At 45.0% G+C, this 20600-nt stretch overlaps 2 protein-coding genes across 2 annotated transcripts in view; both read right to left on the bottom strand.

Annotated features, from left to right (window-relative positions):
• Positions 1 to 1092: 1092 nt before the first annotated feature.
• KLHL11 (kelch-like family member 11) lies at positions 1093 to 8630 on the bottom strand. The gene is made up of 2 exons (XM_012656654.1): positions 8067 to 8630; positions 1093 to 2868 (listed from the first exon to the last, which is right to left on the bottom strand). Exons 1-2 carry the CDS (start codon positions 8609 to 8611, stop codon positions 1287 to 1289), a joined length of 2127 nt encoding a protein of 708 aa, XP_012512108.1. The 5' UTR covers positions 8612 to 8630; the 3' UTR covers positions 1093 to 1286.
• A 963-nt stretch (positions 8631 to 9593) lies between these two features.
• ACLY (ATP citrate lyase) overlaps positions 9594 to 20600 on the bottom strand; it is a 53285-nt gene continuing 42278 nt past the window's right edge. Inside the window, 9 exon segments of the mRNA XM_012656713.1 lie at positions 9594 to 10575; positions 11970 to 12046; positions 12329 to 12411; positions 13264 to 13377; positions 15155 to 15298; positions 15485 to 15635; positions 16885 to 17039; positions 18911 to 19004; positions 19652 to 19779. Of these exon segments, the coding sequence (XP_012512167.1) occupies positions 10481 to 10575; positions 11970 to 12046; positions 12329 to 12411; positions 13264 to 13377; positions 15155 to 15298; positions 15485 to 15635; positions 16885 to 17039; positions 18911 to 19004; positions 19652 to 19779 (1041 nt within the window). The 3' untranslated portion in view covers positions 9594 to 10480.

Below are 20600 nucleotides of genomic sequence, written 5' to 3'. Positions count from 1 at the left end.
ATTACAAACCATTAGAACAGGAGTCCTTTATGTTAACTAAATGCTAAGAGTCAACCTGAGTGCTAACTTTATAAAGCTTGGGAGTGTGTAAGAGAATTAGAAAAATGCATAAAAATCAATAAAAGATAACTGTAGTGATAAATCCTTAAGAGCCAAAATTATGCACCCAAATTTGGTATTCTAGTCCCAGGTAACATTCCAATAAAAGTCTAGGGCAACTGGATAGACTATAACAATCAGGGCCAGAAATAATAAGGCTTCTCTTTAGAAACATTTCTCTAAAATTGTTAATTCCTTCCCATTTTGAAGGAAAAAAAAACATTTTCTTATAGAAAGGAATGATGAAGATGCTTCAAAATATGCATTAGAGCAAAAATTAAAACTGAAGGCATTGAGTATCGATTGTCATAGGCATTATTTACACTCATTAACATATCCTCAAATAAGCCTGCAACTCCTGGAAAGAGTGTTTTTAAATTTTTAAATGCCTTTGATTTCTCAGTCTACGCTAATAATACTTTTCTTCTTAGAGAAAGAAATTTCACATGTGTAACTTGCTCTGTATTCAATCAATCAGCGAAAGATCTATACTTTTGCCAACTACCATCATCTTAGAGTGATGGCTTAAAGTCTATAAACAGCTGCTAAAGAAATGAAAAATATTCAAAAAATGCAAGAGCCAATCACAAATTCATCATCAGTCACCTCTTCTAGAAATGAAAATATCATTTCTAGATAAATACAACAAAATATTAATGCAAACATTCTGAAATCACCTTGCTGAAATCTTGTGCATTTTCCTTCAAATTTCAGTCTCACTATTGCACATGCCTCCTGCAGATAAGGGCTAAATGCATAAATTCTGACCTTGTCAAAACCCACCATTCTTGAAAAAATGAAAAAGAATATCAAAGTAAATGTGCAAGTAAAATTGGTGCTTAAAGCATGTTGGAAACCTAAGTCCCCAAGACAAAGGAGTTACACCTTGTTGGCAGAAAAACAACCAAGTAACTACACCCGATTTTTCCACTTGTCTTTAATAAGATCTTATTTAGCTAGCACATACACACAGACCAAAGACAGATAAACATCGCAAGCTAACAAAAATTACCACGTATTGAACTGAGTTTCCCATTCTTCAGTTTTTAACTGTACTTCCTTGTTGAGGGGTAATAATCAGTTCAGGTAGAAAATAAGTTATCGACATACTTTTTCAAATAACAGTCTGTTTATCTTCAGCTTCACGAAACAGGTATAACAGTCTTACGCTGCATGTATTAGAGAATCTAGCATTCAATCTGAGAGCTTGGCACTCGCCGCATGTTTAGGGCATGCCGATGTATTTCCTGCATCTGTCTGATGCGGTCCTTCTGCCACATTAGGTTTTGAGGCATAGGATATCTCTGTGTGCCATGCAAGTACCGGTATGGGATTCTCACATGACAAGCAGTGGCTCTACAACGAGGTTGTGGCATGGGAGGAAGAAGCATCCACCTCTTTCTCTCAGCACAGTATCGGTAGGCTTCTTTCCGATACTGTTTGTCAATATCATCACTGTTCTTCCAGCCTCCAATAATGAAGACGTCATCTTTGTAATAGCAAATGGCTGCTCCTTCGATGCTTAGGACTTCTGGAGGCAGGCTTTCAAGGATCTCATCAGACACTTGGCTGGCAATTTTTCTTATGGCCTCTTCATTTTCTAAAGAGTAAGTCTTGGGACAGCACGATGCTGTCTGATAAAAGTTTGAATTGACCACAGACATTTGGAAAAAGCAGTAATTGTCAATAAGGGGCAAAGACTCCACATCTTTCCACTGTCGAGTCTCTGTATCATAGCAAGTAATTACAGCCCTTAATCCATCTTCAGTGTCCCGGTCCACGGGAGTGCGGGCAGCAATGTACACAAAGCGGTCTTCAATGGCTAGCGCTTTGACATCTCGAAGAATCTTTGGTGCCGATTCCAAGTTGTGCCATTTATCAAGCTCAGGATTATAAACAGTCACATCTTTAAAACCAGGACTAAAGTTGCCATGTCCTCCAATGCTATAGAGCTTCCCTTTGACTTCTGTCAGCCCAAAAGAATGCTTTCTTGTCATCAGACTACAAACATGTTCCCATGTATTCAAATTTGGGTTATACCTTTCTACGGTTTTAGCAAACCCTGGTTCCATTGATCCAGCAACATACACATAGGACTCTGTTACTGCAACTGCATGTCCATCAAGGTGATTATGAATATGGGGCAGGTTTACCCATCTGTCCTCATCAACAAAATAGCCCACACATTCACTTAAATAGTCCCCTCCTTCTGACACACCTCCAATAACCATGATCACGTCCATGTTTTGCCCATAACGAGGTAATAAGGAGACATGAGAAGCAGGGTGCTGGAAGGTGCCAGATTGTATATTCTCAGCTCTCAGGGCATGCCTCTCCACTGCATCAGCCACCAACTTGACACAAACTTCATTACTGGCTACCAGCCTCTCTGGTTTGACATGCCGAGTAAGGTAGGTAGGTTTCATCTGGGACAACCTGAGCAATTTAAAAAGTTCTTCAAAGTATCTCTCTCTATCTTCAGCATTTCTCTGAACCCACTTCAAAACTGTTTCAAAGAGAACCTCTTCAGAATCAACTGTAATTTCCAAGTCTGATAGCCAGTCTCGAATGAGATGGAAAGGTAGAGTATAAAATTCTTCATCCTGAATTACTTTGTGGAAATTTCTCCGTATCATATCAGCAGCTTTCAGAGCAAGCTGGCTCAGGGTGTACATGTGAGCTAAGCTATGAATGGCCACACAGTTTGAGAGATGAAGCTTTTTCTTGAGAAATTCTCCACAAAATTCTTTTAAACGAATTAATAGGAACCTGAAATCAAGAAAAAAAGATTATTTTTCAAATATGCATGCTGTATGTGGTTACATTTTGAGAGTAGCTGAGTTATACAAATTGAAATGGTGAGATTAGTGTCATCTTACATATTAATACAACATCTGAAAAAAGAAAATCCTCCCAAATTAGAAAATATTGTGCTCGAAAATGTACGTTTAAAAGCATATATAAATGCCCCCACCTCAGCCGCCCAAGTAGCTGGGACTACATGCATGTGACACTGCACCTGGCTGGAGTTTTTTTACATATCATTTAATAAAGTACAATAGTCCCAAACTTCATTTCCACTTTAATTTGTCCTTGGCAAAGGCAAATTCCAATACAAACTGTCTCTGCCATCCTTTCCTAATCTCTTGCCAGTCACCAGCCTCTTCTTAAATGAAGCAGGGTCTCAGTGAAGAGACCTCATCAATCATCAACTATATGGTATAAAGTGAAAGTCAGGCAGGAACTGTGACTTCTTGAAGGCTCTATTTGGTCAGGCATCAGAAGGAACAGCAAGGAGTCTAGGCTTTGTGTCAGAGGTTTTAATTTCCTCCTCACCAGAACCTTCTTCTTGGGCAGCCTGATGGGGTGAGGTGCTTAGGGGAACCCAGCCCTGAGCTGGGTTCCCATTAAAGTGGGGATGGCAAGGCAAACTCAAAACATCTGAAGAAATCAGGAAACAAAACAAAAACACAACAAAAAAACATGTGTAGGACGGTCTAGGTTAAAAAACAAAAGAGACAAGAGACTGGTTTGGCATGTAGCTGCATGTAGCTGACTAGATGTCTGCCCACCTAAATCATTTAAAGTTAAATTTAAAAAAAACAAAACACAATCCACAATAGCTACAGCTAAATTCATAAATCTGGCAGCATCCAGCCTGAGGGTAGCTATTGTTTTACAAAGAGTAAGTTCCCAGAACTGAGAAGAACCTTAAACAATATAAGGATGACCTCATCAGTCCGACCTCTCTCTCTCAATTCATAACCATTTGTTACTATGGTTATTGTGTTTAATAACTATCTTAACTACGATATAAAAATGAATAGGACAGGTTCCCTTCACCCTCTTAAGGGGGCACACTGCCTTAGAGATAAAACAAAGACAAGATACAGTGGCAAGGGCTTTAGTGGCTCCCAGATATGTCTGGGTGCCAGGGCCACCTAGCTCCCAGACTACCCTGAGCTCCTATTTTTAGCAGGCACTCCAGGTAATTCTGAGATACATTCCCCTAGACAGGTGTTTGTAAGCACTGCTCTATGCAAACAATAGCTATCATGTTCTAGGCATCTGTCACGTGAAGGGCATCGTGCAGGGCACATTCTATTATTTCTGATCCTTCTAAGTGCCCTGTAAGGTAGGTATGATCACCAATAGACAAAATATACCGGGGGGGCGGGGTCCTGCCTCAAAGCAGGACATTATGATTATAGGGCACTCTGAACAGTGCCTGACACAAGACAGCTGCTCAGCAGCTGACAGATGGAGAGAACTTAAGAGTTTTAAGTGAATTGCCTGAAGTATGCTCTCCTCTCCTCACCTCTAACTCCCAATAAAGCAGGGCAAATCTAACAAACATAAGATCACATGACAGAAGCAAACACAGCTTTAGTGAGTGCGATAACACTTCTCCATCCATTTTTTTTCTTTTCAAAGAGACGTTGACAGAGCTCTATCCATTTTCATTGAACAAACCCCCCTCCCTCAGACCTATACCCATCCCACTCTACCTTCTGATTAATGACCCGGCCTCACACTTTGAGAAAACAGAAACAATCAGACAGGAACTTCATTTTCCTACCACCCAATCTACCTGCTGCTGTAACCTATCCTTTACCTTCCCGGTCCAATGTTTCCAATTTGATTTTTATTTTTTATTTTTTTGAGACAGAGTCTCGCTCTGTTGCCTGGGCTAGAGTGCCGTGGCATCATTATAGCTCTCTGCAACCTCTAACTCCTGGGCTCAAGCAATCCTCGTGCCTCAGCCTCCCAAATAACTGGGACTACAGGTACACACCAGGATGCCCAGCTAATTTTTTCTATTTTTGGTAGAGACCAGGTCTCACCCTTGCTCAGGCTGGTCTCAAACTCCTGACCTCAAGCAATCCTCCCACGTCAGCCTCGCAAAGTGCTAGGATTACAGGCGTGAGGCACCGCACCCAGCTAACCTTTCCAATTTTAATATGGATTCTATACTGAAGGAAATCAGAATATTTCACCCCAAATATACTTCTTCAGCACATTTCACTATGGCTATTCCAAGGGGCTGCAAACCACAGGAATAGTTCTGAAAAGCTGTCTTTTGTGGGAGAGATTTGCATCTCTAGAGAAAATCTACATTGGTGAGGTAAACAGCAAGGTAGACAGTGATGAAAACAGGCTTTCTCTGAGGCCTCTCCTTATCCAAAACTTTTACCACAGGCTACATCTATTCTTTCTTTCTTTTATTTTTTTTTTTAAGAGACAGGGTCTCATCCTGTCACCCAGGCTGGAGTGCAATGGTGTGATCATAGCTCACTGTAACCTCCAACTCCTGGGCTCAAGCAATCTTCTTGCCTCAGCCTCCCCAGTAGCTGGGACTATCGGTGCCCTGGCTAATTTTTCTTATTTTTTTGTACAGACAGGGTCTCACTATTGCCCAAGCTGGTCTGGAGTTCCAGGTCTCAAGCAATCCTCCTGTCTTGGCCTCCCAAAGCACTGGGATTAAACGCATGAGCCAACACACCTGGCCTTTTCCTGTTGACTTGTCTTTTATTGATGGGAAGAAAAGGATCAACGCTTTCTTGGTTGCAGGGACTTTATTCCTGCAATTATTCCCCTGCTCCTGAAACATTAATTTCTCCTCTTCCACTGAATAAATTTCATCAGCACACAAACATCCTCTAGTATCTCCTACCTTGGGTGGGTATTTACCTCCCTTGACCATCCCCTTAAAACATTTCCACATTTGTACTCTTTTTCTGATCCTCTTTATAAAGCAAGGGTTAACTAGCTCTTGTCAATACCATCCAGTGATTTATGGGTTGAGAGTTGCCACAACTGGCAACTCCCTCCTTGACGTTCTTCTTCCTAGGTTTCCATGGTATCAGTCTCCTCTGCTGGCTCCCCTTTAACATTCTAGAGAACCCCAGGGTCCTGCCTACCCTCTCTCCCTGCCCCATTTCCATCTACACTCCCTAAGTCATTTCATCCAGTCCCATGGCTTTAGTTAACAACTATATGCTAATTCCAGCCCCATCCCCGTATCTCCAGCTCCCAATGTTCTTCTTTATTTTTTTTCTGAGACAGTCTCATTCTGTCACCCAGGCTAGAGTGCAGTGGCATCAGCCTAGCTCACAACAACCTCAAACTCCTGGGGTCAAGCGATCCTCCTGCTTCAGCCTCCCGAGTAGCTGAGACTACAGGTGCGCATTACCATGCCTGACTAATTTTTTACATTTTTAGTAGAGATGGGGTCTTGCTCTTGCTGGTCTTGAATTCTTGACCTCAAGTGATCCTCCCACCTTGGCCTTCCAGAGTGCTAGGATTACAGGTGTGAGCCACCGCCCGACACCTCCCAGTGCTCTTATACCCAACAGCCTACCCAGACATCTTCTTAACCAAAACTAAACTCCTAATCTTCCTCCCAAACCTGCTCTTACTGCAATCTTCCACATCTTAATAACTCCATCTTTCCAACTGTTTGAGTCAAAAAACTAGCAGTCTTTTCCCTTACATCCAACAAATCCATCAGCAAATCCATCTACCCTACCTTCAAAATATATCTACAACCACAACACTTATTACCTTCACTTCTTCCTACTCAATCCAAGCCTCCATCACCACTGCAACAACCTCCTACACTAGTCTCTCAGCTTCTGTCCTTGCCACTCTCTCCCCAAGGCTCCACCCTCTTTACAACACAGCAAAATTCATCAAATCAGATTGCGTCATTCTTCTGCCCCACACCTTCCCATTTCATTTAGAGTAAAAGCTCAAGTCCTTCCTCAGGCCAACAAGGCCCTGTGGGATCGGGATCCATCACCATTACCTTCCTGAGGCTTCTCCTGCTCCTCTCACTCTGCATCCCTTTGATACAGCCACATTGGCTCCTGGCTGTTCTCTAACATCTAGACAAGCTCCATCTCAGGGCCTTTGCACCTGTGTTCCCTACCTGAAACACTCTTTACCTCGCCCCTCAGTTCTCTGCAAAATGTCGTCTTCGTGAGGCATTCTCTATCCATCCAATTGAAACAACAGTTCCTCTCCACCAGCACTTTCTATGTGCCCCCGCCATCATGCTTTACTTTTCATTACAATGATAACAATCATCTAACAGCCTATATAGTCTACTTACCAATGGTAAATACTGTAAGAAAAAGGACTTTTGTCTGTTTTGTTCACTGCTGAATCCCAGCATCGGGTGTGTGATCTGACGCATAATAGGCACTCAATAGGTATTTGTTAAAATAATGAATCTGTAAGATGATACTGCCAAAACAGACTCCTCCCTACCTCTATAAACAGTATTCATCTGCCAGCTAACCAGGCTCTAGAGCATTCATTCCTGTTCCCTACAATCCGTTTACCACAGTAGCAGAATAATCTTTTAAAATATTTAAGTCAGATCATTTCTTTACCCAGCTGCTCATCACACTCAGTCAAATCCAAACTCCTTATTCCAATGCAACTCACACACCCTTCTCCTATTCACCCACTAGATCCAGCCTCATTCTGTTTTTTTTAAGTTCCTTCTCCAAGCCAAACTGGATCCTGCCTGAGGGCCTTTGCGCTATCAGCCTGGAATGTTCATCCCCCATCTTTGCATCGCCAGTTTTTTCTTTCCATTTAGAGGTCGGTTTAAGTGTCACCTCCTTAGAAAGGTCTTTCTTCTACTCAATCACTATCCTTTCATTCCTTTTGAATCTCAGCACAGCACTCATCACATACTTTCCTTTTCATTGCCTTTGTCCCTCTACCTAGAATCTGCGCTCCCACGCCGGACCTGAGGCTGCAACCTCAGAGCCCAGCGCGCTGTCTGCCCCACACCGGGCGCTCCCCAGCGAGAATGAACCGAATGCATCCACTGAGGGCTCGCTGGCTGCGGTGCCCAGACACTGCTCTACCCCCTCCGCAGGCCCCTCCGGGGGCTAGCATCTCCCCTTCTCCGCGCCGCGCCCTCCCTCCGCGCTCCCGCCTCCCTCGCCTACCTGTCGGCCAACTCCAGCACCTCGTGCACACTGCCAGTGCTGACTCGGATGCGCCCGGTGTACATGTATTCGATAACGGCTTCCACTGTGTCGGGTTCGGGCCCCGGCTCGGAGCTCCACTTGCGCATCTCCACCCGGCCCGAGCGGGACTCGGAAAACTGGCCTGAGAGCAGGGGCGTGAAGTACTCAGTGGCGGCAGCCAGCACCGAGCGGTGGGCCCGGAACTCGCGGCCTCCGGCACCGCCGAAGCACAGGGTAATGTCACAGAAGAGGCCCTGGCGCCGCTGCTCGTTCTGCCGCCAGGACAGCTCTGAGCAGTGAGAGCTGCACTCGAAATCCTCGGCCTCTGGGCCCGGATCGCCCCCGCTCGCCTCCATTGCAGAGATCCCGGGCCCCGGCCCGAAGTCAACCGTGCCGCTGCCTCGGACTTCGGCAGCCAGCCCCGCCGAGCCGGCAGCGGCCGTCTCCATGCTCTCCATCTCCAGCACCTGAAGAGATGCAGCCGCCGCCGCCGCTGCTGCCGCTGCAACAGCCGCTGCCGCCATCTTGATGCCACCGCGGCCGAGCTCCGCAGTCACAGAACGACGCCGCCGTTCTGGTGCTACACAGAGGGATTCTGGGATTAAATAGTGCGCGCGGGGCGGAGCCGGGCCTCCCACCGGCCGCGCATGCGCCGCCGCGCCTCCCGCAATCCGCCCACCCTTGATAGGGTTCGACTGCAATCTCTCCCAGTGGTGACTTCACCCCGGGCCTCCCACCCTGGTCTCGGTAGGAGGATGGATGCTCTCGGCAGTCACTTTGTAAAGTAAAAGCCATCTTAGACCACCACACGTGGTTAAAGCCTTGATATATAGGAAAAATATAGGATTTTTATTTAAAATGGCTTTGGAGTAAACATTTTAGAAGATAAAAAGACCAAGGCCTGGCTAAGCGGATGAGGGTGAGCAAGTTACTTATTATCTCTGAACTAATTTATCTTCTGAAATCGGGGATATTGTCTGTCTTGGAAGATCACTGCAAAGGTTCGATGAGATAATGCTCACGTCAGGTGTTTTGCATAGAGCTTGGATCATAGTCACTGTTGATGAATAAAAACCACTTTTGGGTTTTAAGCAAGGGAGCGGGCCAGTTCAATGGGTTTTTAAAAATATCACTGGTGGCTGTGTGAAGAATGGACCCTACAGGGACAAAAGGGGAAACAGGAGCACCGGTTAGCAGACCAGATGTGGACAGACCAGAGGGAGAGTTAAAGGGTAAATCAACAGAACATGGCAACCAGAGAGTAGAGGAAAGGGTGATTCCCAAGCTTTTGGCCTGAGTATCTTTGTTTACCATTCACTGAGAAAGCCGGAGGTACCGATTTTAGGGGAGAAGATAATCGGGGGTTTTATATTTTTTGATGCTAGTGTTTTAATTTTATTTTTTTAAGAGGTAGATGAGCATTTTTAACAACGTGTACTGAAACTATCAGAAAGTACAGTTCAAAGGGAATACAGATGAAAAGATACAGATGACAGGAGACAGCAGTATGCCTTCATTGTTACTATATAGTTTATTTAAACCAAACTATGATAATACAGAGAAGAGACTGAGGTGGCAGCTGCCTAGAATCTTTGTGGATGACAGATGCAAAGCAGCTGGAGATGAGCCCTTGGACCCACACTTCAGTTACAGACAAGTCAGCTGCATAAATAGAGAACATAAGACACAAGACATTTCACAGCTTTTTTCTTTGCGTTTCCATTTTAAACATACGTTACAACTTTGCATTTTAAATTACTACTCCACATATTCTGTGACAATGGTTAAGGATGCAATGGTCCCATCCCCTCGATGTAAGCAGACTTTGATCTGCAACACATAACGTTTCAGCAGGATACCAAACAAACCCTTAACACATAACATACAAAAAGATCCTTAAAAATCAGATTAATACAATGTTCTTCATGTTATATAAGGAGAACGAAAGGGAAGTGGAAAAACAAAACAGCAGGGGTGCTTTAAATGTATAGTATCTTGAGGTCTTAAAAATTTCATTCCCTTCCTCCAAGGGAAAAAAAATGTTTTAACTAATGAAAAAAGAAAGCAACGTCATAACACACCCTACAATGAGCAAGAACACTATCCTGACAGTGCTTAGATGCTTCCATATAATAAATACAGCAGGTAGCAGAGCAAATGTCACAAGTATTGGCTTGGTTTTTATTTCTATGCTTATAAAAAAAATATTAAGCTTCTTTGTGTGGACTGAACAAGTGTTAGCCTCTGGGTGTTGGCCTTCAATGCCTGTACACCAGTGGCTGTTTACATTCCAGGCCATCCTATGGGAGGCTTCCCTGCCAGCTGTCTGCACGCTTCTTCCCAGGGGGAGGACTTCTTGTCTTCAGTTTACTGCAACAGGGTTCCTGATGCAGTTACATGCTCATGTGTTCTGGAAGAACATATGAAATATCATCCCACGGATGACGATACAGCCCCTGCTTCAGCCTCTTCTGGTCAAGATAGTGTCCTAAAATGAAGTAAATGCATCTTTTTGTTAGAGTTCTGTAAGCCTGGTGAGGGGGGAAGGATAAGGAAGGGACATCTTTCTAATACAAAACAAGCAGATATAAAGCAGTGGGGAAGTGAAGCCAGATCCATTCCATAGGGAGATATGACACACTTGGTAAAAGGGAACCATTGGATTTAATTCTATTTTCCTGGGCTAACAATTGTTTCTAAGAACAAAGGATAAAGATAAGGGGGAAGTTACAGTAAGGAAGGAAGGATTAAGAACAATGATTAAGGGCTGGGCACAGTAGCAAGAGACTGGAGACCCCATCTCTACAAAAAAAATAGAAAAATTAGCTGGGCGTGGTAGCATGAGCCTGTAGTCCCAGCTACTTGGGAGGCTGAGGCAGGAGAATCATTTGAACCCAGAAATTTAAGGGCTGCAGTGAGCCATGATGATGCCACTGCACTCTAGCCTAGGAAACAGAGCAAGCCTCTGTCTCAAAAAAACAAAACAAAACAAAAAACAAAACCAACCAAACAAAAAAACAATAATTAAGAAAATATAATGGCCGGGCGCGGTGGCTCACGCCTGTAATCCTAGCACTCTGGGAGGCCGAGGCGGGCGGATTGTTTGAGCTCAGGAGTTCGAGACCAGCCTGAGCAAGAGTGAGACCCCGTCTCTACTAAAAATAGAAAGAAATGATCTGGACAACTAAAAATATATATATATAAAAATTAGCCGGGCATGGTGGCTCATGCCTGTAGTCCCAGCTACTTGGGAGGCTGAGGCAGGAGAATCATTTGAACCCAGAAGTTTAAGGGCTGCAGTGAGCCATGATGATGCCACTGCACTCTAGCCTAGGAAACAGAGCAAGCCTCTGTCTCAAAAAAACAAAACAAAACAAAAAACAAAACCAACCAAACAAAAAAACAATAATTAAGAAAATATAATGGCCGGGCGCGGTGGCTCACGCCTGTAATCCTAGCACTCTGGGAGGCCGAGGCGGGAGGATTGCTTGAGCTCAGGAGTTCGAGACCAGCCTGAGCAAGAGCGAGACCCCGTCTCTACTAAAAATAGAAAGAAATTATCTGGACAACTAAAAATATATATATATAAAAATTAGCCGGGCATGGTGGCGCGTGCCTGTAGTCCCAGCTACTCGAGAGGCTGAGGCAGAAGGATCGCTTGAGCCCGGGAGTTTGAGGTTGCTGTGAGCTAGGCTGACGCCACAGCACTCTAGCCAGGGCAACAGAGCCAGACTCTGTTTCAAAAAAAAGAAAAGAAAATATAACGACTCTTGTGTAGAAACTCACCACATGGGCAAGTGATATAGCTGAACTGTGAGAGTTAAATAAAAAAAACCCAAAAACAACAACCAACCCTTAAAACAACAAGGGCAGCGAACTTACCAATGAAGCCCATACTCCTTCCCAGCACAAAGATGCCATTGAGGGCTCCAATGTCAATATATTCATCAGCTTCCTCCCTGCAACACACAATCAACTTGTAGTTTTAAAATGGCTCACATGACCGTCCTCCTCCTGACAGACAGCACTATTTCTGCCCAGGAACAAGAAGCTCTCTTTGGTTTCTAAGTAGAAAAGATGAGTGTTCTGGGTGGCTAGGATAACAGGCAATTTTTTTTTATTCTTTATACCTCTGCTTATTTTCTAAATCCTCTATAATGAGCATGCATTATTTTTATAATTGAAAGGAAACAACAAAAATAAGTCAATGTTATGAGGAAGAAAATGGCTGCGATGCTTACCGAGTGAAGGACCCGCAGTGTCTAAGCATGTCTACAAATGAAACTCCAATGAAACCATCTACATTCAGGATAAGATTTGGTTTCTGGGAAGGCAAAAAAATTCAAAGCGTTTATCATTATTTCTCATTTTTTCTTTGTGATTTTCCACTGTTACCAATACCACTATTACTATGAATTTTGTCCACCATTCAAAACCTCCCACTAACCCAGTTACTCAGGAGGCTGAGGTGGGAGAATGGCTTGAGCCCAGGAGTTCGAAACCAGCCTAGGCAATATAGCCAAGACTCCATCCCGAAAAAAAAAAAATATCCCCAAAACAAAAACCTCCCACCAAAATATCCCCATTGGTTAAAACTGTGTCTCACTCAGCTCAATTCCCAGCACCTTGCAACGGACCCGACACCTAGTTGACATTTAATACATGTCTGCTGAATTTAGTTATGCAACAGAAATAAAAATTTCCAGAAAACCAGATTTCTTTCTTTTTTTTTTTTTTTTTTTTTGAGACAGAGTCTCACTCTGTTGCCTGGGCTAGAGTGCCGTGGTGTCAGCCTAGTTCACAGCAACCTCAAACTCCTGGGCTCAAGTGATCCTTCTGCCTCAGCCTCCCGGGTAGCTGGGACTACAGGCATACGCCACCATGCCCGGCTAATTTTTTTTTCCTATATATATTTTTAGTTGTCCAGCTAATTTCTTTCTATTTTTAGTAGAGACAGGGGTCTCGCTCTTGCTCAGGCTGGTCTTGAACTCCTGACCTTGAGAGATCCTCCCACCTCGGTCTCCCAGAGTGCTAGAGTTACAGGTGTGAGCCACCACGCCTGGCCAAACCAGATTGATTTTAGCTGCATAATCAAAATGTAACTTGGCTCTCATTTCCACCAAGAAATTCACCTAACATATGATTAAGGGAATTAGAGAATTTTTTTCTTTGTTACCTTTGAGGTGGTAATCTTCTCCACTTCCAGTGCATAATCGAGCAGAGGGGTGGCAGGGAAATGCTGTTTGACATAATCTTTGAGGATCTGCACTCGCATGTCTGGGTTGTTTATCTACAAATAGACCCAAGGTTACAGAGGAACCCACTCACACGCTGCTGTTAAGGGATATGTTTGCATTTGTGTCACAGGTGATCAGAACTGTACATGTCTTATCCCAGAGCCCATTCAGGGACCTGATGATCCACGTGTGTGATTTCATGTGGCACCTACTGTGACACTGATGTGGGGCTGAAGGTTTGTGAAGTCCTCTCATATCTCATTTGCGACACAAAACCACCTTTTGTAAGTTCTCTCTTTGACGTTACAGCTGAGCCCTGGAGATGTTCAGGGAGCTGGCCAGGTAGGTCCCACAGTGTGATACCTCGGGGCTGGCACTTGCCCACTCTCCAACCCAGAGTCTTAGGTTCCACCCACGAGCCATGCTGCCCACCAGCTCTGTGGCCTAGGCATGCTGGAACAAAATTCTACACATGTCAGGAGTAGGACAGTAAAGTATCCCCCAAATTTTAGGAAAAACTCCAGACCTGCAATGAATGAAATTAACCATCTGTTAAGAGACCCACATCTGTCAGTGGGGGCGTGAGACAATCCAGGCAACGTATATGCCAAATCCCAATATCACAGCAACTTCCTCCCTCAGCAAAGAGACACACCAGGTCAGTGTGGCCTCCAGAAGGAAGGAACCCAAAGACTGAGAGTGGCAGTGCAGGTCTAGTGTTATCTTACAAAGAGGCCCTATACTGTGGATGGGAAAGGTGTTATCTGCTCAGGAGCTAGGGGTGGCTGAGCAAAGTTCAGCAAGGCCTGGATGGGATGTCCCTCCGTGCTAACCACCTTCCCTGGTTGGTTCTAATCCAGTCCTTGCTTATCAATCGACCTCTGGATGTCTAACCTGAGATGGCCAAGTGTTCAGCTGTCTGGAAGTGGGTGTCCTGAATCACATGCATGACCCTCTTGTATTAATGTGAGTCACGTTTCCCACCTAGATCGGTGGAGTGCCTGACTAAATGAAGTTTCTGGAGCTACAAAGCCAAGGAACGTAGGGCAAAGGGACCTACTAAGAAGCTGTCCCTGTGAGCCCCTAAACAGCTGCCAACCATCTCATCTTTCTCTCTGGTTTGTAAACACAACGCATTACGAGGACACATAGAGGACACAGGCCCTGTGTGAGACCATATTAACTGTAAAATATTTACTGTCCTTCCCCACTGGTCTCTCCCAATCAGGCTTGGCTTCATATTATCACTCTTCCTGCCCCAGGGACATTAGGCTTAACCCTTTGACTTGCTTGGCCAATGAAATGTGAGCGCAAGTGAACCACACAACTCCAGGCAGAAGCTTTTAAGAACCTTCCCGCGGTCTTACTGTTGCTCTTTTCTTGCTGACATGAGGCCAGCACATCCCAGATAGAGGCTGCTTGTTCAGCAAAGACGTTTGTAGTGTGAATAAGAAATAAACCTTTCTATTGTAAGCCTCTGAGATTTCTGGAGTTGTTTGTCACTGTAGCATGAAACGTTATTTAACCTATGGTGACCTTTATGTCTCCTCAACTCTGGCCTTAGTCTGTCCTCCTGTAAGATTCATTTGGGAAGCCAAAGTTACCAAGTTTCCATTTCATCATATTTTCACACAACTGAAAGAGATTTAAACTGTTAAGAGCAATCTGTATGATAAAATGGATAAAATTGCTGCCTTCTATTCAGCCTGTCAATATGTCCAAAGTTTTGCATGTTGGAGTCGAGAGTTCGAGTGCTCCCAGCTAAACTGATGCCCTCCTGTCACCACCCACCCTGTAGAGCCATCCCCCTTCTCCAGGAGAGCAACTCACCGATTTCACTCGGTGACCAATACCCATGATCAGTTTCCCTTCCTTCTTCATCTTGTTCACAAACTCCATGGGGATAATGCCACTGTCAAAGGCTTTACTGAACATCTTGGCTGCTGCGTCCAAGGCACCCCCAAACCGATCCCCCTGGAGGAGAAACGTGAGCTGTAAGAGTTTCCTTCAGCTTTGCAAACCAACCCAGCACGTCCCGAACAGCCCTCAGCACAAGGTTTTATACTCAGGGGCACCTTCTAAGGACCCTGCTGTGGCAGAGCAGCATGATGCCAAAGCCCAGTGTCCCCCCTGTTCACCTCCTAGGATGACAGAACTTACAATGGTGAGCAGCCCCGAGGTGAGGCTGGAGACCAGGTCCTTCCCAGCTCGGGCACAGATGATGGTGTTGTGAGCCCCAGAGACGGCTGGCCCATGATCAGCTGTCACCATCAGACACATCTCAATGAACTGGCAAGAGTACTTGGGCAACCTAGAGGAGGGTGTGTGAGCAGTGAGGAGAGGTGAACAAGGCCATGCTCCTACTTTCTCCCATCTCCCCGAACAAGTCATGCAAATTCAGGAAGGGTGGCTACCTCCCAATCCAAGTCTAAGACTATTGTACAACTCTAAGGCAAAATCTCCTGATTCTTCGGTAGCTCTGGGTTTTGCTGTTATCAAATGCTGCTTTTAAAATAGAATTTGCAACCAAGGTTTGCAGTCTCTTCTTTGGGCAGCAGTTTTCAGCATGAGTTGCTACACCCGGATTTGACCTGTACTTGTGGCTACTCTGCCAGACAGAGAGGTGAGACTCCTGTCCCTTTCACAGTGTAAGAGGCCCCAAGCCTCCTTCCTGCAGTGTTCAACCTCCCAATAAAGATCAAGAACAAAGTCTGGAGATGTGGGAAGCAACAGCAGAGACAGAGAGACCTGCTAAGGTCTCCCAGGTGTTACAGGCTGTGAACTTTTCCCAAGAAGAGCCCAAAGTAGGACCATGACCCATCTCTCTGCAGGTGAGGGCAAGACACAACCAAGACTCTGATCCAGCTTCTGCCTAGTGCCACCTCAAGCATGAATCACATGCTCACTGGCTCCCTTGCCCAGCTGTCAGTCTTAGGGGAAGGCTAAACTTGGGAGTTGCAGAGAAAACCAATTTTTTCTAACATGCAGGCTGATGAGATGCAAATTTGCAAAGAGAACACAATATAAGGTACTTCGTGTCTGTTCAGCAACTCTCCCAGGCCCCCGCTCCTTAGGCTCCCAGATCTTTCCAGTTCTTCCCCGTTAAACACTACCTTTCTGTCACGAGGTCTGCATTTACTCCATCCTGTTTCTTTATATATTTTTTTTATTTTTTGCTTGATTTTATTTTTGTTTTTTAAAAAAATATGGAATGCTTCATGAATTCGCATGTCATCCTTGCGCAGGGGCCATGCTAATCTTCTCCGTATCGTTCCAATTTTAGTATGTGTGCTGCCGAAGTGAACACTGTCCTGTTTCTTTAAAAGTTCCCAAGGGAAAGGGGCTGTTCTAAGACCTCTGATAAGGTCATTGCTTTTGGCTTCTCTTGGTACAGACTGGTCCTTCTGCCCTTGGAAGACTTAGGAATAGCTTTGTCTCATTCCTCTGGCCTTTCAGTTGACTTGTGGCCCTCAAGACTGACCTTGGATATACCCCCCAAGCCTGCCCACCCCTCTTCCTTTTGTCAGGGTAAATGGTTAACTCTGCCCTGTGTGCCTTACCTCTTCTGGAACCAGAGGAGGCCGAGGACCCCACCAATGCCCATCTCTTCCTTGAAGACCTCGGTGATGGGCATGCCCGCATAGATGAGCTCCTGTCCTCGCTCGTCACAGATGCTGGTCATGAACGAGGCAGGTTTGCGGATCAAACCCAGCTCCTGGGCAGAGGGAAGCAGGGTCGTGGTGACCACCATAGATATTTCCAGGACTGCCCCACTTTGTGTCCCCTGCAGGTGTCTTAAAACTCTGGCAAGCCAAGCAACAACTCTCAGACAAACTCTTCCCGAGAAAGATATGTAAAAGCCCTTGTATTAGATCATCAAGGGCATAGAAAACAGGAACGCCATGGCCAGGTACCCGCTTTGCATCAGCACTCTTTTGGTCCTTCACGGAGTGTTTGCTGGGCCAGGCAGGACACTAAGCAGTTTACAACCATCACTTCATTTTAACTTCACTAAGGAGAATCATTCCTTGTGTTATAGTGAAAAAAGGAGGCGTAGACAGGCTCACTAACCAGCCCAAGGTCACCCGGATAAGAGATGATAAAATGAATCCAAAGGAAAATCTTAAAAACATTTCACATGCAGCTACCAACCCCCACCAAAATGTGCAGAGGTAGCAGCTGTGGAAATGGGGGTCCCCTCAGAATGTGCTTTACCCAGGGCAGGGACACTGAGCACCTGAATCCCCCATTTCCAGTGCTGGGACACAAGGAGGTATCATCGTCCAATTCTGTCCAACCCCATTTCTTCAATTCTCCCCTTTTGACATTTCAAAAAATGCTTGTAAGTTACATTTTTATTACAAAAGTAACATAAATACGTTCTCCTTTTTTAAAAATTTAAAACAGAACAAATATAGCTATTCCCCTCTGACTTCTGCCCCAATCTTGGTCTTATATCCCAGTGTTAGTTTAGTGGACATCTTTCTGGACCTTTCTTTCTCCACTTTCATTTACATAAACAGGTAGACACATGGAGAATATACAATGCTGTTTTGTGAGCATACGTTTTTCATAATCATAATAGATACACTGTTCCATAATGTGCTCAATGAATCTGAGCTCTATAAATGTCGATGCATACACAGACCTAGTTATTTCCTTTTAACTGCTATATGCCATCCCATTTTATGATAAAACCACAGCAGTTCACTGATAACAACTAAAAAAATATTCTGGATATGTTTCTTTGGGTGTTATATGAAAACATTTCTCTGATGTCACGTTCTAGATATGGAATTGCTGGGCCATAACATATAAGCATTTTCAAATTTCACTGGTGTTACCCAACTGCCATTCAGAAAGGTTATCCCAATTTCCACTCCCACCAACAATGAATAAACGCACCAGTTTCCTCAAACCTGTACAAACACAACATATTATCAAATATATTTTTTTTATCTTTGCTGATAAAAATTGGTATCACAGCTTTTACTTTGATTCTTGTTATAATGAGTTAGGTTGGGCATTTTTTCATGTTAAAATGCCATTCCGTACCCATTTTCTAGTGGGTTCTTGGTCTTTTAAACATTGATTTCTAAGAGTCCTTGTGTATTAAGAAAATCAGCTCTTCATCTATACCCCATAGACAATTAGGCCCAGTGGACTCTACTTCACCTCTGAACTCCCTTAGCAAGTGTGAGATACCTCTTAGGGGACATTCTTTGTCCCCAGCCCCCTCTGTGTCCAGGTGAGGCAATACAGATGTAAGAGACACACACCAGGCCTGGCCCTCCTGGGCTCTGCATGTGTTCTACCTGACCGTCAGAAGGGCCCCCTTACAAGACCCAGCACACAAGTAATGGGTGGAATCCAAGAGTTAATCATTGAGGTTTCTTAGGATGTCCCTTGGAGAAGTCTCCTTCAGGGACATGGTTTAGAGCACAAAGAAGTGACTACATGGTTGCTTCCACTAGTTAGGAGGGCCTGGCTTCCAGAAGTTGGAGCCAAATCGACTCAAAACCCACCACCTTATCCCCACGGCCAGGCTCCCCTGCCCACACTGTTAGGAACACACAAGGCACGTACTCTGGCCCAGGAGTAGTCCATGGGCACTGTCGGGGGCGGCACCTCCTGAGCAGGCACAATAGCTCCTTTGGCCACGAGATCTTCATACACAGACCTGGGAGAGAGGCGGGAGAAAAGATCCACATGGATTTTTTTATTCTGGGCTCTTCTAAGCCGTCCCAAAAATGCTCCTCCATCTAACCCAGCACTGTAGATGTCTTCAGCTCTGAGCCCTTTCCTGTCAGTGGCTTATTCTCACCAGCTGGATTCTGAGAACTAAATGAAAACAAGTTCTGGCCAAGACTGCACTCACCCCCTCCTCCCCACCGGCTTGTGTCCCTTTCTCTGGATGGAGCTTTATCGGAAGCTAAATTTGGAGGCCAAGGAAGGATAGCGGGGAGCAGCTGGGCAGGTTTACGAGGTAGAAACAGGAAGAGACCATAGGAAACGCACTAACTTTGTCAGACAGAGGTGACACTCTCTAAACACTTCCATGCTCATCTCTCATTTAAGGCTGCCAACTCCCAACCAACTGGATAGGCTCAGAAACTCAATGCATTTTAACAACAGCTTGAATGGCCTGTACCTGCTGCTTCTACAAACAAAATGAAAGGAAAGCCAAAGAGAAAGAGGATTTTGAACCACCCACATGACTGTACTAGACACAGGAATCTCAGCCACCCTATGCTGGAGAGACTGCTGACCCCAGGAGGGACTTGGAAAGGGAGAGGGCAGCTGGTGTCCTTCCCACGGTGCACTTACTGGATGATTTCTCCAAGCTCATCGAAGCTCCGGGGCACAAATACTCCTGCTTCCTTCAAAGCCTGGTTCTTGGCTACTGCGGTCTCAGAAGCCTGGTTGGCACAAGCTCCAGCATGGCCAAACTGGACCTGGAAGGCAAAGGAGAGCAGCTGCTTATTCCTCTGAGGGAGGACAAAGGACCTGGGAAACATCAGCACTGGTCATAGATGAGCACTGTGCTAAACACTTACATGAATCACATCATTCAAGCCTTAAGCCCGCTCACCAAATAGGCACGAAGGGGCTGGGTGCAGTGGCTCACACCTGTGATCCTAGCACTTTGGGAGGCCCAGGCAGGAGGATTGCTTGAGGCAGGAGTTTGAGACCAGCCTGAGCACCACAGTGAGACCCCGTCTCCACAAAAGTATAAAAATCAGCTGGTGTGGTGGCGCGTGCCTATAGTTCCAGCTACTCAGGAGGCTGAGGCAGGAGGATTGCTTGAGCCCAGGAGTTTGAGGTTGTAGTGAGCTATGATGACGCCACTGCACTCTAGCCCAAGCAAAAGGAAGAGTCCCTGCCCTAATAATAATGCAACAGAATATGGAAATGAGTAGGAGGAAGAGAAAGCCAATCAGAAGAGCTAAGTGGTGACTGTACAAAGTTGAGGTACAAATCCCTGGCTCAGGATGGGTAATCATAGCATTATCTAACCTGTTTAAATTTTAAATAACACTTACTAGGTACATCCAGACCCTTTTCTAAGAGCTTAATCACTCAATCTCTCAGTAGCTATGATGGTTTCCTATAATAAAGGAAGTGGAGGCACAGAGGGATAAAGTGACTTGCCAAGGTCACCCAGGTAGTACGTGGTAGCATTTGAATGCAGGCAATTTGGTCTCAGTCTGTGCTCTTAACCACTGAATAAAACAAAAGGGTGAAAAGGTTAGGAACTGCTGCTCCGGTTAGCAAA

This window comes from Propithecus coquereli, unplaced genomic scaffold (genome assembly GCF_000956105.1).
Source record: "Propithecus coquereli isolate 6110/MARCELLA unplaced genomic scaffold, Pcoq_1.0 Scaffold515, whole genome shotgun sequence".
Taxonomy (NCBI): Eukaryota; Metazoa; Chordata; class Mammalia; order Primates; family Indriidae; genus Propithecus; species Propithecus coquereli.
Note: the sequence above shows the minus strand (reverse complement) of the source record. Positions and strands in the feature narration are given on the sequence as shown.

Bases quoted from the DNA above. Each gene is read 5' to 3' on its own strand.
- KLHL11 (XM_012656654.1), bottom strand. From the start codon at position 8,611: ATGGCGGCAGCGGCTGTTGCAGCGGCAGCAGCGGCGGCGGCGGCTGCA. The intron at 2,869-8,066 runs GTAGGCGAGGGA...TCTTGATTTCAG, and splicing joins GTGCTGGAGTTGGCCGACAG to GTTCCTATTAATTCGTTTAA.